The sequence below is a fragment of the Centroberyx gerrardi genome, chromosome 20 (assembly GCF_048128805.1).
Source record: "Centroberyx gerrardi isolate f3 chromosome 20, fCenGer3.hap1.cur.20231027, whole genome shotgun sequence".
In the NCBI taxonomy this organism is placed as follows: domain Eukaryota; kingdom Metazoa; phylum Chordata; class Actinopteri; order Beryciformes; family Berycidae; genus Centroberyx; species Centroberyx gerrardi.
The window spans coordinates 6,602,826-6,619,697 of record NC_136016.1 but is presented as its reverse complement, the minus strand read 5'-3'; the positions used below and the strand labels follow the sequence as shown (position 1 = coordinate 6,619,697).

Below are 16,872 nucleotides of genomic sequence, written 5' to 3'. Positions count from 1 at the left end.
AGGAACAATTGTGACATTCATCTTCCAAGTGTTAAAGGGAAAGTCCACCCTAAAACACAGCTATTGGTGATGTACCTTGCAAATACACAGGGAGAAATCCATTGTAGAAGGAAGAGACGCCAATTTCTCCACCGACAGAAGCCTCAATGGACCACAATGCAATGCAGCCACATGCAGTTTGGAGCAAGAGGCACAGCGGCATGCCCATAGACACGCCCCAATGTTCACAAACTGGCTAGCTAGCTGTATTTATATGCCCATACGCCCACCTTTGATTGAAAACAACAAGTTCAAGCCCGTTCTCTGGGGGTTGTCAAAAGCCATGCTGGGAAACGTAGGAAATCACTAACGGAAATAGACATAGACAAGGCAGGTTGAGGGAAAGTGGGAACACCGAAAATGTAAATTACAATCATTCATCACAAAATAACTCCTGGAATGCATTGAGCATCACAACTAGCACCGAGTATCCGAGGGTGGATTTTCCCTTTAGCCGCATGAACGCAACAATATACTCCTGCATACCTAGCTGATGAGGAAAGTTCCCCTTTTTACATAACACCGCCAAACATTGTCAGACAGCGTTGTAAGCGATGCTTGCAAACACTGCTGCCCCAAAGAGCTGTAACAAGGCATGAGCTAAAACAAAGCCTGGAGCTGGAGGAGTCACAGTATTCTGCAGGGATGGAGACACAAAGCCGGCTATGTAGCTCTGAGCACAGACAATGGGGGTGAAAGCACTGTGACTAATCAGAAAGGAAAAATCACTGGTTTGAAACAATCACACTGGAGAAAGCCTGCCTTGGTGGAACATTCGGATTCAATACATTTCCCTCTGCACGGGTATAGAGGCCAGACTTGATCTCACCTCAAATGACCTCGAACGCGCACAAAGGAAAACTTGCCAGTCGCTCTCGATCTGCCAACGGGTGCCGTGATGAAACATGATGCCAGAGCATGTTCATCATTTCAAAGAAGGGGGGGGGGGGGAGAAAGACAGAGACTGATGGGGCTTTCTGTTACTTGGAGAGGACAGAGTATTAATCTGCCTATGGAAAAGGTGCCAAAAGCCCCTCCCTTCCTCCATCCATCCACTGCTGCACTCATCCTTATCCCAACAGATGCCCTGCCTCTCACCTGCAGCGCTCTGCCTGGGACAACAGCTGTCTGCTGCCTTATGGGCTGGAAACACACACACACATGCCCTTCTTTATGTGTGTCCCGTGCAACCAACAGGCGATAACTCATATCTGCGTCGGCTTAGAGACAGTATAATGCATGGCGATCCAGTTGAAACGAATGAATCCAGTGAAATCCAATGAAACACAGGCTGCTGCCGCTGTACAAGCCGTATGAACTTCTCCATCACAGCTCTGTTGTGCGGTGTGTTGGAGAAAACAGCTGGAAAGCTACTCTGTTGTGGAGCGAAATTCACTGTTTTGCCACTGGGCTGAAACCAAATGAAACGGCTCCAGAGGAAAAGAAGAGGCAAACAAAAATACACCCAACAGATTGCACTGCTGTGGCTGTGGGGATCAAGTGTTTGCAAGCATTACTCACCCTCCCTCCCCAACACACATTTGACAGAAATCCCTCTCTCGAGAACCAATATTTTGGGCTTTGAACGTGCGTCGCCTCAGACGAAGACCCCTCCGCCACCTCAGTTTTAGCCCTCATGCCTTGAGGAGGTTGGAAGTGAGAATATGACAATATTTACAGTGGGATTTATGGCTCGCCTCATACATAGCGAGCGTTCCTCTCCTCCTGAGAAGCAGATTGATACTGCAGACCTTTCATAATGCTGCAGAGCCACTTAAACGGACACCATCTGACAATAACAGGCTTCACAACAATAAGGCACTGTGATTTAGATGGCTGCTCTCATCGACTCAGTGTCCTTCAGCAACGTGGAATTCACTCACACCCAATTATGGACACACACATATACACAGTAGACAGTAAGCGCTCAAATCAATCATTTGACCTGTTTCTGTCTATAATCCACCCCTACCATTACCAATCAATTGAGGTGACATCAAACACAAGCTTAAACCCGCTCCGCCCTGACACTTGAGCATCCTTCATCAACTGGAGCCTGCAGCTCTGTTGGAATTACAACACCTTGGCTGAATACACTCCTGAACAAGCAAACATGCCCATAAGCACACACATACAGATGGTGTTTGTTCAGCAACTGCAACAACCTGAGGAAACACAGTTTACCCACATTGTCAGTGGATAACCTACCGCAATGTTACCCATGAGCGTACTCCACCGTCTGGCAATCAATTGAGTTTTTATTTATTTTAAACAGCAGATTTAGATGCGGAATCAAAACTTTCAATCCATTACAGAGGGGGACATTTTACTTGACGTTTCAATTCACATGCACATAGTGAATTTCATTTTCCATGTTGTGATGTGATCAAAAGAGATCGCATAGCAATTCCAAGGCCAGATACAGTGTCAGCCAATATACGGGGGCTGAGAAGCAGGCGAACACACACTCATACACAGTCGTGAGACACTGCCCACACAACTCGCAACACATACACACACGCTCGCATCCGCTTGCGTGAGTCACCCAACATCACGTTCGGCATCTCGTCTCGTTTCGGCAGCGGAGCGATGAGGTGATGGCTTCGGTCCTTTATCGCTCAATGTGACTTAACTGCCTCTTTATGGCAGATAACAGTTGATGAAATGGGGGAAAAACACACCACATACCTGCTTAGTAGCTTTATTTATCCAGGGAATGGTCATCTTGGGATATGCATGCTCTTTTTCCAGCATCACCTCGCTTCACGTTCATACAGTTACAGCCACCTGGGAGCGGTCCAGCACAGCCATAGTCATTTACCATAGTCTTTGACTCAGAGCAGCTCCACTGCAGCAATAAGGGAGTTACTGTAAGTGCCTTGCTCGATGGTAGCTATTGAGGAGAGTATTACTTATACAAACTGCCAATTTTCCAGTGACAAGCCCTCTTCTCTAAGATTTTGGCTACCGATTTTGCTTGAGTTGGACCCCTATCAAGGCTCCAGAGGAACTTTTTCAAATGGTAGCACTGATGCCAGTAACATTTTTAGTTGGTGGCATCAACAGATAATTTGTTGGCACCAATATGTTAGTCCTGAGACTGCTTCATACACAGTTAAGTGTATGAAATATGTTGTCTGTCGATATGAATGCTGTTGTGCCTACCATATGCCATTGTGCTGAATCAATTGGATAAATGTAGATTGTGCTACAAAAGGCCAGTGCAACCAAAAAACACATCAGTGACACTAATATTGTTATTGTGTTCCATAAATTAAGTTCCTGCTCCCTATCATGATGTTGCATGAATTAATAGCTGACATCTGCTCTTTCTACCCTCCCTCCTCACCAGAGAAGAAGAAGTCTCGCGTTCCATCTAGTGGGAGCTGGCGCCTCTGGGCCTCTTCATCTTCCACGCCTTTTAATGAATTAATAAATCCCTGTAAGTGTCTCTAAACAGAGGCCCGCACAGGGCTCGCCACCCTCATTGGACCGGCCCAAAAAACACCCCGAGGCCCCGCCACTATTACCGCCACCGCGCCAAACACCTTGCCAATAAGCATCAGTCTCCCACAATCAGCACCCAGCAGTGGGTCAAATTGGCAGCGCTCCTCTGCTTCTCCTCGCTCCTGCTGACTCTATAATGATGCAGCCTGCTGATGAAGGGAAGAAACCCCACTGTTGCATTTCTCCATAATGGCATTTCCTTACTCCTCCCTTCCACGGCGCTCTCTCTCGTTAATGACGACTCTTTCTTCTTCTTCGTCTCGCTCACCTGTGCTCTTCCCCTCCCTGGCCTTTTCTTTGTCGACGGGGCTTTTCTTCCTACTCTTCCCTCCTCCTCCTCCTCCTCCACCACAGACCAGGCCTTTCTCATTATCGCGGACTCATTTCTTCCTCCGGCTTTCTCCTCCTTTCTCTTCTTCCTCCTCCTCCTCATCGTCATTATCTACCTCGTCCTCTGTCTTCTCTTCATCCTCCTCCTCCTCCTCCTCCTCCTCCTCCTCCTCCTCCTCCTCCTCCTCCTCCTCCTGGCTTCTCTCCAGCTATTAATGATCCAAAGAAACCTCCCACAGGTCACAACGTCAGGCGCCTACTCCTAGCGCGCCACTGATCCCTCATTAGAGCCCTTTGAGGGAGAGAGTGAGCATGTGCGCGCGTGTGCATGTGTGTGTGTGTGTGTGTTTGTGTAGCTGAAGGTCAGCAGTCGGTCACAATAATTCCACGGCCTGCAACGTTATGTCAACCCCAAATTATACCCCTTATGCAAAACCTCACAGAGAGGTTGAAGGGGCGACACGTGACTTGAGCTCGGCCTTCCATGATGCCTATCATTTCCTCGCTAACCTCAATTCTGTGTCATGTTACACCGCAGCCAGTTCACACTCACGCCTCATGCCTCTGCCAAAACGAGGAACCGTGAACTCTCACTGAACCTGAACTCGCGTCACCCTCTCTCTTTAGATGCAACGTTGGCTCGGGAGGCGCGGACGAACCTTCTCCGGGGCCAGTCGTCCATGATGGCAGACGCCTCTCCAGCTGCCTGCTTTCACACCGGCTTTTTAAGATACACTTTTCCGCCGCCGAAATCTACCTGGCCTGGAGAGCTGCCCTGAGTGCACTGAAACTAAAGAGTAACACCTCTTCATCCCCCCCCGCCCCCTTCCACCCCACCCACGCCACTTCTGAAGGGGAGCTTTGTTGTGGAAATAACAGTGGAGGACCTGAAACGTTTGTCACCTTTTACCTCTTGAGTTTCAACAAGTGCGGGGTGGTCCGCTCACTCTTGAGGAGTATCTGTGGTTGCCGCCCAATTCCAAAACACAATAGGGGCTTCACAGCATCAACATTTCCCTAAACACACATCAGTGAGAGCCACTGACGTTGAGCATTGGGCTGTTTTCTTTTCATATCCGTGAAGAAAACCGTCCTCTGTCCTGAGTCATCTGACTGTGACTGTGCTCTCATTAAACATGTCCTAGAAGCTCAGATTAGTATTCTAATTCAGGGGAGGTTACCAAATTGGGGTCTAGGGACCTCCAAGGGTCCTTGAAGTGGTTCCATGGGGTCCGCAGCAAAGCTACAGTTTAGTTTCACCAGTATTTTACTCACTAGAGGCTAGAAAAAAAACGTGATCATTTCTAAGGATGACCAGTTTGATCATAGGTTCACACTCCCCACTTGCAGTTATCACTCCACCTACAGTACAGTCAGCTATGCAAGTCTATATGAAGTCATTACTAACCACAGAAATCTGCTCAAATGTGGCTTCTTTAGATGCAATCTTATCAAATCATATGGGGTCCGTGGTCTAAAGCGGATCCATTTGGAGGGGGAGGGTCCTTGATATGAAAAAGTTTGGGAACCTGTACTCTTATAAATTAATAAATGACTTTCACCCAGGCAGGTGAACTTATTTCCAGCTCAACTGCCTTCAGCCATAATTCCCTCTGGTGGTGACAACCCCTCCCCTGCAATGTGTCAAGCAATCGGAGCTGTCAGTCTGCCCCAGGGCAAACTGTCAGTTTGGTCACAGCAGTGGAATTTACATGGCTGGGTTGCACCATTACTGCGGATGAGACATTGTAACCTGGGATGTAGAGGAGGGTAAACCCACTTAAAGTTAACCCAGGCTGACATCAATACGTATGAGCTAGATTTATAGCGCGCATCATACAAAGTACCAAGTCAAACGGATCTAAGTTAAATAAGGATTAGGTCTTTTAAGGGGAAAACATCAGAAATGAATGCTTTTCTGATAGTATAATAGATTGTTATGATGTCTTATGATGATCACCGGAGGTCATTGATTACCCATCTTTATATTTACCATTAAATCGCTGATTGTAACAACACAGGGGAATAGGACAGGTCGGTTACCAACTGGGAAAACGCATAAGGCATTTCAGGTCAGTTGTGCGTCAAAGTTATCCAGCGTCCCCTATTACTGTCCCTTATTCTAACAGCTGTCCACCGGCGCAGCAGGTGTCCCTCCCCGCCGGGCTTTAGTCACGGTCAGCGGTATAGGGAAATAGACAAGCAGTTGTCCGTCTTACCTTGTAGACATTCTCCGTTATACGGTGCACCTCGTCGGTCCGGGACATCCTTGGAGCGTCAGTCAGAACAACCATAAACAAGAATTCCTTTGGAGATGGAAGAGGGGTTTTTCCGAAGAAAACAGTACGGCGGGAAGAAAAAAGCGCTGGTCGCGGGGAATCTCGGTGGTACAGTCTACAAGTGAGAGGGAGAGACGAGCTCGTCTGGCCGTGGGATCCCTGCTTTTATAGGAAAGTCCTCCACTGCGCCCACACTGGCTCCCCACGCAGCCAGTCAGTCGGTGCCACACTCGGCTGGAGCGCAGAGGCGGACTCACTTCTCATAGGGAAGATGCTGCCTTCATGTGCAGTCGGAAATGTCGGAATTAGGAGTTGAGCCTCTTATGAACGATCCTAACAAACGGGTAAATACGACTGGGGAAAGCGGGGATTTTCTGATAGCCTATCCGCGCTGCCGAGATGTGAGGTTGGAGGGGCGGAGGGCATGGAGGCTGTGCCAACAATTTATGGTAGGCCTATGTTATGTTATAGGCTATGTTTGTTATTGTATTTACAGCGGACCACAATAGCCTAGAGAGGTTAGAGAACGGCTTGTGACCATTTTTGTTGTTCTAATTTCTGACCAAAAGCCCCTAAATGTGCGTCACGTCGTATTTTCTCTGCGCACTTTCTTGCGGAGAGCCCTTGAACGCAGCATGGCATTTAAACGAACCACGCCTCCTCCTCTCTGTCACACGTTGCCCACGCCGCCGCCTCTGCCTGAAACCATTCATAAGACCTACCTGTATGCTTTCCAAGCTCCGTACAAAAGAATGAAAAGGTTTTAGCCTAGTTGATTAAACGATTATCCCAACGAAAAAATACCTATAACATTCCCATGATATTCATATGGGGCTTTACAGTGTGTCTGTGGTTCTGAGTTTATAGTGACCTTATTGTAGGCCTACTTAATGGTGTTTTCTACTAATCACTATAATAGTCATATAACATTCTTAAAAGGTCTTAATGATGATAAAGGGACTTTATTTGGACTAGTTTTGCTGTGATATTTGGATAGTATCCCTCTATTGTTTATAGGATTACTTATTTTCGCAAGGGAACATTTAACCTGAACACAGAAAGAATCTGTTGTTGTTGCTGCTGATTTGTTTAGCTTGCCCTGTCTTTGTGTGGGCCCGGTGCTTCTGGCTGAGTGGGCTCTAGTTGGGATGAGTGGGATGGAGCCACATTTTCTTGGATTGAATAGCCCAATGTTGTGGGTCGGGAAATCCCACACACAGGCTATTCTCAACAAGTCACGATCGGCAGCCTTTTCAATGGAAAACATATTGAAAATGTCAGTGCTGTATGGCTTTGTATAGAGACAGAGAGAGCTTAAGATAGCATAAGAGCGTTCTGCAGGGGGACAGCTATTCCTATTCTATTCAGTGACACATTTTTCCCATCTGTGAGAGAAAATAGGCCTGGGTACAGTGTTTTAGGGCTAGTCAGGATGATAAAGTTTCAGAGCTTCAGTTCAAATAGCCAGAGTGGGCCGGTTTTCTTTTGTTTAGCACTGTCACGTCTGATTAGAGCAGGACCCAAGCCAAGGACACCCAACTCCAGACAGTTAGTGAAAATCAATCAGGTATGTTTGGTCTGTGGAGGAGCAAGCGTCAACATCCCCACTATCAACAAGCCTATTGACTTGATTGTCTGTGAGCAAGCAATCCCCACAGTACAGTTTCCGTAATTGAATATCATTCCATCAGTCGGCTTCCATTCCATCTTAGAGTGCAATTATAAACAGATGAAGCAACATAATGCTCCCTAATCACAGTTGGTGGAAGTAATATCATGTAATTGAACTCTATAGGATATGTGAGAGGAATGTGTTGGAAATGAACATTTTCAAAACACATAGACAGAGGTGTGTGTGTGTATAGAATGAGTAGTAAATTGGTCTGATTCTATTCTGCACCCCCCTACAGAAAACCAGGAGGCGGCAGGTAGGCTGTGAAAAGACTGGGTGGCAGTGGGCAAGACACACGGACACCAACACACACACACACACACACACACACACACACACACACACCTACATACCTGAGGCATCCATTCTGTGCCTCTGCAGAGCTATAGCTTTTGTCTCAGCAGCCTACTCACTACCACTCTCTCCGGCTCTCTTTTCTCTCTGGTTTCAGATCTGCATTCGTGATTCATAAAGCGCAGCGCTCTGACATTCAGGCTCCTCCGCTGTCTGTGCATCGCCCACTCCCACGCACCCCAACGGGCTTGTAGTGAACAGTCAGCCGCAGAATGGGGCCAGTTCATTCAAAGGAATATCTCGCTGTGAAGTGGATTTCAGTAACTCGGGCAAAGGCACCAATTCAGGCTATTTCATTCTTGTGAAAAGCCTAAGGGGCGAGGTGTCAATACGCAGGCTTTGTTTATTAAGAACACCTCAAGGCTACAGATGGGAACATTTTACATCTACTTTTTATATTGTAGAGGATCTAGCTGATGCTCTTATCCAGTGCAACAGTACAATAAGCTTTAATTACTAGATCACCAACACTACAAGCAACTTAAGAGAATGAGGGTCAGAGTGTCCTGATGATGATCATGTAACAGACAAATGCTAGGAAAAGAAGTAAGAAATAAGAGCTGGAGAGAAGTAGAATGGTTTTTTTTGTGTTTATGAGTAGAACTGTTCAAGTATGGATTCAGCATTCATATGGAAATAAAATCTATGCCTGTCTATGCTGTCATGATGTAAGGCTATTTTTTTTCAGTCAGAGACATTATATATCCACTCAAACCCATTCACCTGCCTCAACAGCTGATACTGGAATTAACTGTCACCTGCTGCCACCTAGTGCTCAATCACGGAAAAACTCGACCTCAGCACTGTGAGCCCAAGTGAGACACCAAAGGGGCATGACTAAAAAATACTTTTATTGTAAAAAGAACAAAAGGGAAAGAGGTACATTTTTCCAAACCAACTGAAAGAAAAGTGGTTGGATGAAGTGTTAACTGTGAGACAATGTCCGCAGCCTGACAGTATTAGTAATTGGAGTGTTTCAAATCTGTATGTGAGACAAACTGATTCACAGATAGAATAGAATGATCCTCGCTGCACTATTGGTCAGTTTGTTGTACAGTGGTACACTCATATAAGTTACTAGCTTAAGCCATATGAATGTAGGTCATCCACTCTTGCTGCAATTCAACACAGAGAGAATCGGAGTGCGATATGCACAGTAAAATAATTACAGACTCCTATGTTGATAATACACGCTGCGTAAAGATCCGGGCTCTGTCAAGTATTACCTTGAATAGATTAACAAGCGTTGTCTGGGCTACCGGGGTAAGCCTGCAGACGATATGATTAGCCCTTTCTCCAATGACACTCAACTAATCCACAAGGGGAGCGCAGAATTAGATTAGTTAAGCTGTTTGAAAAGGGGTCAGAGTGAGAGAATATTCCGTGAAACAGATGCTTACGCAAACATTTCAGTACTTTTTAGTTTGGGGACAGGTCAGTGTGAAGGCAAGCTTTCCCAGCTGGGACTAACAAGGCAATCGAGGCCTATACTGAGAGTAGATGATGCCAAAGAATCCATCACTCCTGCCATGGGCAGAGTATGACTTACAAGCCATACCTGTCAAGAAAAGTTTTGAGATAAGTGGAGAAATTATGATAAGAAGCACTTACATGCATTTGTAAGTTAAGTCAAAGTGTGTAAAATGATTTGCTCTTCACAGAGGGTTGAATGTATGTTGATCAAACATCGAAGCGTAGGCACATTTATCGGGATCTCGCAGGTCTTTATGATTTAAGTCGAACATTTTTCCGATGCTGTTGATTTGCAAGATACTGAAGCGGCCATTGTTCCATCCAAGAAGCGCTCATCGGCTTGCAGCGGAGGCCAGAGAGGGAGTTGGCCCGCAACATGTGAGATGGGACAAACGCTGTAGCCGGATGGTAGGCGAAAGTCCAGTCTTTAGCAATACGAGTGGTAACTGTCACGGTACAGCGGGCCATGGGGGACCGAGTTCTCCAGTGGATGTTTGTGTGTGTTTATGTAGGACTTGAGTATTGTGGAGCAGGAGCCAGGAGCCTCCAGGTCAGCTAAGGCGGGGTCAGGCATGTGTCTAGGCAGCGAGCATCTCCCGCTCTGGCTTCTTCCTCGAACGCTCCCTCTCTGAAACAAAAACGGATTCACAGACTTACATGGACATCGAGACAGTAACACGGACAGTAAGAGTAAATAATATAAAGTAGGAAATGAATAGGAATGCTGTGTCACAGCCTGCCAGATGTCTTGTCACACCCAAGGTATTCGGGGGAAAAACAAACAAAAACCAAATCACATTCCTGAAAGGTCCACATACCTGGTTTCTCCTCTGTTGCCTCTGGGACTTCTGGGAGCTCCTCCGAGGGAACGTCAGGAAGCTCAAAGTCTCCCTGAGAGACAACAAGAGTTTAGAAGACAAGTGTAGGTAAAGAGGTCAGAGGCCAGGAGTGCTGCTCTGGGATCTCTGTGTCTCTGACGTCACACTGTTCCACTTGCAGTTTCAATGTGACTTTTATCGTCCGATCATGCCGGGACGCATTAGGTGACAAGTCTGGACGCAGAAAAATTTAATTTGCTCGCATTGCTATTGGATCTTCTAAACCAGACATGGAAGTGGTCAGACTCGCATTGTGATGGGAATTCTATGCAGTCTGGACACAATCCAGCCACAATGTGCATATAAGCAATGTAAAGAGATGAAGAGCAGGAAAAAGGCCAATTGTGAACATACAGTGGTGTGATCTCGTAAACTCCGAATTTTAGAATCACATCTCAAAAATCCCATTGAAATGACAAGTGTAAACAAATACAGTACTGTGCAAAAGTCTTAGGTAAAAAAAACATTCTGTAAAGCGAAGATGCTTTCAAAAATAATGAAAAGTTTCTAAATATAAAATAATTTACTACAAAGAGCAGTCTGACACACTAATGCAGAAAACAAATAAATAAACACCTAAGACAAAATTTATATAAGAAATCTAGGGTGCCTAAGACTTAGGCACAGTACTGTATACTGAAGTGTGAATGCATGTGACCAGTGATCCCAGATCAGTACACTGACTGTTCAAAGCTTTATGAGCAGGGTGTTTGTGATATGGGTGAGATTGATTGTCCTGAATACTGTGAGACTGCCGCTAATTAGACTAACCTGAGTAATGGCCTCCAGCTCCGCCAGTACGGCATCTTCATCTTCTTGTGACAGAGAGCCAGCCAGCATCTCATCTATTTGCTGTGGAAAGGCAACAATCTCTCAGTAAACAACAGACAGCTTCCAATTGTGGACCTGAGCTTAGAAATCACTGAGGACTTAATCTCTCCTGACAAATGCGCATATGGAGAGGTTAATTTCAAAGCACAATAAATCCATTTTGCAAACAATTTGCAGCCTGAAATTCATTTGTCTGTATTCCATAAACATTGATGAATCCAGCCTCAAAATATTATTGCTTTATAAGCAGAGGTCTTAAGATGAGTCATGACTTAAACCATAACCCGTAATGTGCTTTACTTTCATGCAAACAATCTTTTTGTAAGAGCAGAGCACAGATATCATTTCGGACTCTGCCTATCAACATAAGAACATCTGTTGGCAGACTGTGCTAGACCGAAATCATTGTCCTGGATTTTGCAGATTAATGGTGACCTTACCCTTTGGTACTCAATAGCATCTTGGGTTTCATCCATAATCCGTTCTACCTCCTCAATGGACATCACCTAGTGTGGGGAAGAGCAGTCAACAACAACAGCCCATCAATAAACAGCAACCTTATGAACATTGTGTGGGAATGCTGGCGATGCACTTCTGTATATTATGGCTATAGTATTTCAGACACTAGGTAAGATATAGATTGCATGGTTTTGGAAAAATATACCTGGGACACGTCACATTGCCTACCTCATGCATTTTTTTCAGACAGTCATTTCCAACTTTCAGCCCTTCAATGACTTTGATTTCGATCTGGGCAAACTCCAGGTCTTGAACCTAAAATAAAAAAAAAAAACAGGAGACTTGTCAGTTTCATCTTTTGCACAGGGACATAACATGACATTAGCGCACTGTATGTCGGTGACAACTGTCAGCTACTCACCATGCGCTCCAGGTTGCTGATCTGGTTCTCCGTCTTGTCTAGGAGTTGGTCCTGGTAGCGCTTCTTTTTCAGCAAGAGGAGTGCTTTCCTGTTTGAATACAAATGATTGTCAAATTAGAATCACTTTGAATGATGGAACAATGAAATCAAATTCAAGCCTTGCCTAGCATGAAAAACGACAACACCTGGCTTGAAACACAGTTTCCTAAAAAAAAAAACAGTTACTGGAAAAAAGTAATCAGTTCCGAGACACATATGGAGAAGGTCCTACTCTTTTTTGCCATCTTTCAGCAGCTGCTTGGCTAGAAGTCTCTCCTTATGCAGCTGCAGGTTGATCCTCTTCTGATACTGCCTCAGCTTATCTCTTTGCTGTTTCAGTTGCTGGAATGAAGAAAAAGAGACATGTGTACAAGAAATGAAGTGCAGTTGTGCAGTTCTCTGCCAGGCAGCGTCTGTGTGTGTGTGTGTTTACCATTGCCATATGTGTAGAAAACTTCACATTTTGGCTAAGTTATATTTCAAACAACTTCATAATAATATGCTTTGTACAGCATAGCAAGAAGCTGCATTGGCCCAGCCAGTGATAAGTACAGTCGCTAACATCTGTGCATAAGCAATGGCGTCAAAGTAACAGTAGCCCTGCAGTCCAATTAAAGCGTTACGCCAAACTCTACTCTAAAATGTGGAAATGTAATGTGACCTTGCTTATCGTCAAACATACACACCACCGAAAACATCACTTAAGACATTCGGAAAAATAGGCTAGGCTCTGAGACATTAGGTCTAAGTAATAAGTAAATCTACTAAGCAGCACTTTATTACAATATCTCAACTTTAAGCAATGGACCAAACTGCTAGCTACCGCCCTCCACAATGCATTTTGAAAAACATGGGAATAATCACTATTAACAATTCTAAAAGTTGAACTTTTATTGGAGAGTGCTGCTTGTTGTGTGTATGCCGAATTGAACAGTGTCTCCTAACGATTGGTAATGTTTTTTTAAGTGATGTTCTATTAGGTGTGTACGTCTGCAGATAAGTAAAGCCACATTAAATTACCATAGGTTTGAAAGGACTTTGGCATTACTTTATCTGCATACAAGAGACAACGTACAGTATTGGTGCTAAGTGTAACAGTGGCTAATGTTAGCTATCACACTCACCAGAATCGCCCTGTCTTGCTCTGTCACTCGAGTCCGTTTCTTTTTGCCAAAAATGTTTCCCATATTGACACAGCATCCCAGCTACTAATTACCACTAGGAACGAATTTAAAGACTACGACCTAAAATTAAACTATTTAGCTAACCTAGCTCGCAGACTATTGTAGCTTAGCCTCCATAATTTGTGTAGTCATCTGTTGACACTTTCCACACCCACATCAGGAAGTACGGCGGCCGGACAGGGACAAAAACTCCAAACTGTGACACTAAAGGACAAGTTTAATGTACACTAAGAATGTTGTGATAATCATGTGAGCTTCAATAAAAACGTTTAAAAAATAATAATAATAAATCTGTATCTGTGAATGTACATGTCACACTAGGAGCACTTAGTGTCTGGCTATCTTGTCTGTCCCTCTACTTATGTCATTCAAACAATAAAAGGCAAATGCATCATTTTGACTAACATTTATTCATGAGAAGGTAGTGTAGGGACCACAGAGTTCATTAATGACCAGTGTTCATCTAGACATGGGGGAACTATAGGAGCAAAATACAGCACACTGCTAAACCACACAGTCTTTAAAAAATAAAATCAGTGCACAGATAATCTTACAAAGATTGCATAATATACAGAAAGGTTATAAAATTTCCCAGAAATAGTGCAATTATACCACCACCAGGAAAAAAATAAAACCTGCTCCAACTTGCCAACTGCCTTTATGTCCCGCTTTCTACAGAGCCAAAGAAGTTTTCCATTTCTTTGTGTGAAACACTCCTACTTGATGTGATTCTTTCTGTTCTGGCAGCAGGGATTAGAGAAGTGCAAAAAAGCAGATGTTACTTGGGTGGCTACATTTTACTGAAACTGACTAAACCCACAGAAAACACATGAATACTAGAGTATGACAAAGTTCATATAATGTTTGTTGTGAACAACACATATCCAAATATTGCACTTGGGAAAAAGATAATTGAAAAAAATAAAAGGTATATATATATTTCACCAAAACTCATACATCCTCCCCATACACACACACACGTTAAACTTAATGCAGAGCCAATTTTCTAGTTTGTGCCCTAGTTGAGGGCACAAGGCTACAAGTGTGCAAAACAAATGTTGAGTTTCATCAAAGTTATCGCACTTAAAAAGGCCATAATATGCCAAACTATGTATGTGAATGTAAAAAACCTCAGAAAATTGCTCCCACTCACTTTCTGCGAAGTTGATGTTTATCTGAATCTGTACTGTCTGTACTGTATATCTCTAGGGTCTTTAAAAGCAAGCACCTCGCCATCAGATAATATTCAATATCAGCCTGACAAAACTTGCTTGAAACAACTCAAAATATGATTCTGATACTTGGTTAAATGAAGGACAGCATGGCAAACCAGCTCTCTTACTGGGCTCCTTCAGTGAGTGATAAACATAAAGTTGAGGTAAAAAACAACCAATAAAATCTGTTAAAAGGAAGCTACTGCATGAACAAACATTTGAAGTCATTTATCCCAAACACCTTATATAAGACTGAAAAAGCCCACCACTAAAATTAAAAATGATAGAATATGACAACTGTAAAGGGTCTGCGCCCCACATCTGAGAGTTTGACACGTGATGAAGGACTGCAGCCGAGAGACAGAAAATGAATTCAAGTTGGAAGGCAAAAAAAGGGTCTGGAGAGGCATTTTGTGCCGAGCCCAGCCAAAACAGAGGTTACAACATCGGTAAGAAAAGGCCTCCCAATATATAATGACCACTAGATAACTGTGACTAATTCACACTAATAATGATAGCAGTAACATCCACATCATCCATATGAAACATCTTAGGATATCTTTACAGTGAACTATCAGATTCTGCTCCATGGCTGTCCCATAGCGAGGAGAGGAAAATGAAAATGAAGGTCCACGGAAGAAAAAAAAAAAAAGGACAAACACTGAGTTGTCAATGCTTGTGAAACAAGCAAGAGGACACAACATCTGACATAATGTATCAAACATAGACACTGAATGCATCTCTGCCTTCAGGGAAACTTGATATGTACTTTGCGTATGCTGTAACCTACTTCACCAAGCCAGTAGCCACGAGCGTCAAACTCCCAATCAAAAGATCTATTGAGGATCTGCTGAGGATTGGTAGGCAAGTATCACAAAAAAACATCCAGCCTATTCATGTTCATTTAACAGGCCAAATATACTCAATCAAATGAATCACATTTTGTCTTTCAAGTCTGTTCTTACGTATAAAGGAAGTGTCTTTTAAATTCCCTATCCACATCATCCTCTCACCTGAATGTCATGAGAAAATTACAATTTAACGGTTTGCTGATAGGTGCACCAACAACACACCTCCTAGTACAAGTACTAGCTTATGTAGGAATACCCCCAAAATAGCCATAGCTATATAAAACACACATATATACAATAAACACACACCAAACAGGCTAGATAAGTCTAACAAAAACACGTCTGTGTGATTAAAAGTGGCACGAAAGTGAAACAGAGTGACGACAAGAGCTCCGCAGATTACTGGATCTGTTGAGGAGGAGGAGCTCGTCACGACTGTGTTACAACCCCCCTCTCATTGGAGGCCCAACATACATTCAAGATCTATTGTCAAAGATAACCACCCCCATAAAATCCGGCTAAGAAAAGACTTTTAAGAACATCTCAAGAAGCCCCATACATGTCTTGATCCATATACAATTTCTGCTTCACATCTCCATGTTTGAGGTTAGTGCCCATGGCGAATGTTTGATGAGGACAGTGTGCTACATGTACTGGTGTGCATATTCTATACTACATTCTCAGGCTAGGAATTCTACTTTGAAGCTAAATCTGTTGAGAGGAAGGCCACGGGGCAGCGGTCGTCTATCCCAAACCCTCATCCCAACATCCATCGGCCACATTTCAGAAATAATCACGACTTCCTCTAGAGCATGCATGCTAAGTCACTCAAAAAAACAAAAAGCAGGCCTCTTTTTCAGAGTCCTGAAAATGGTAGAGAGATGTGTTTATATGTGGGTCTGGACATTGAGATGTGCATGCTGGTGTAAAAGAGGAGAGGGAACTCCGTCCTTCAACCTCAGTGAAAACAAACAGTAGCAATCCCTCTGTTGAGCGTGTGAAACTTTCACCTGTAATGAGTGTAGGAGCCCTCTAGAGGGCACTGCAAGAGGGAGTGCTGTTACACAAAATAAAAAGGCATCTCTCTCCCACTGTATGTTGGTTCGTCTGTGCAGCAAACAGGCAACACACACATTGCCCATCAATAATAGAACTATTATGCAAACTATTTATCCACATGCTACCGACACTAAAATAAAAAAAAAGTACCTCTCAGTGTCAATGTGTCAGGAGGTGTGCGAGTGTGTGGTTCAGAGATGTGCTGCTTTGGTACTATCGTGGATGGATCCCAGTACTGCTAGTGCAGAAAAAACACATTGTAGTTTCACAAACACGATGGAC

At 44.0% G+C, this 16,872-nt stretch overlaps 2 protein-coding genes across 4 annotated transcripts in view; both read right to left on the bottom strand.

Annotated features, from left to right (window-relative positions):
- baiap2b (BAR/IMD domain containing adaptor protein 2b) overlaps positions 1-6,371 on the bottom strand; it is a 64,308-nt gene extending 57,937 nt beyond the window's left edge. For all 3 annotated transcript variants that reach the window (XM_078290673.1, XM_071907744.2, XM_071907745.2), the window contains exon 1: positions 6,096-6,371. In XM_078290673.1, the coding sequence (XP_078146799.1) occupies positions 6,096-6,170 (75 nt within the window). In that variant the 5' untranslated portion in view covers positions 6,171-6,371. The remainder of the gene's footprint in view (positions 1-6,095) is intronic.
- A 2,126-nt stretch (positions 6,372-8,497) lies between these two features.
- On the bottom strand, positions 8,498-13,604 carry chmp6b (charged multivesicular body protein 6b). The gene is made up of 8 exons (XM_071907801.2): positions 13,407-13,604; positions 12,515-12,624; positions 12,244-12,331; positions 12,051-12,137; positions 11,804-11,869; positions 11,304-11,384; positions 10,473-10,545; positions 8,498-10,282 (listed from the first exon to the last, which is right to left on the bottom strand). Exons 1-8 carry the CDS (start codon positions 13,467-13,469, stop codon positions 10,233-10,235), a joined length of 618 nt encoding a protein of 205 aa, XP_071763902.1. The 5' UTR covers positions 13,470-13,604; the 3' UTR covers positions 8,498-10,232.
- Between the last annotated feature and the right edge of the window lie 3,268 nt (positions 13,605-16,872).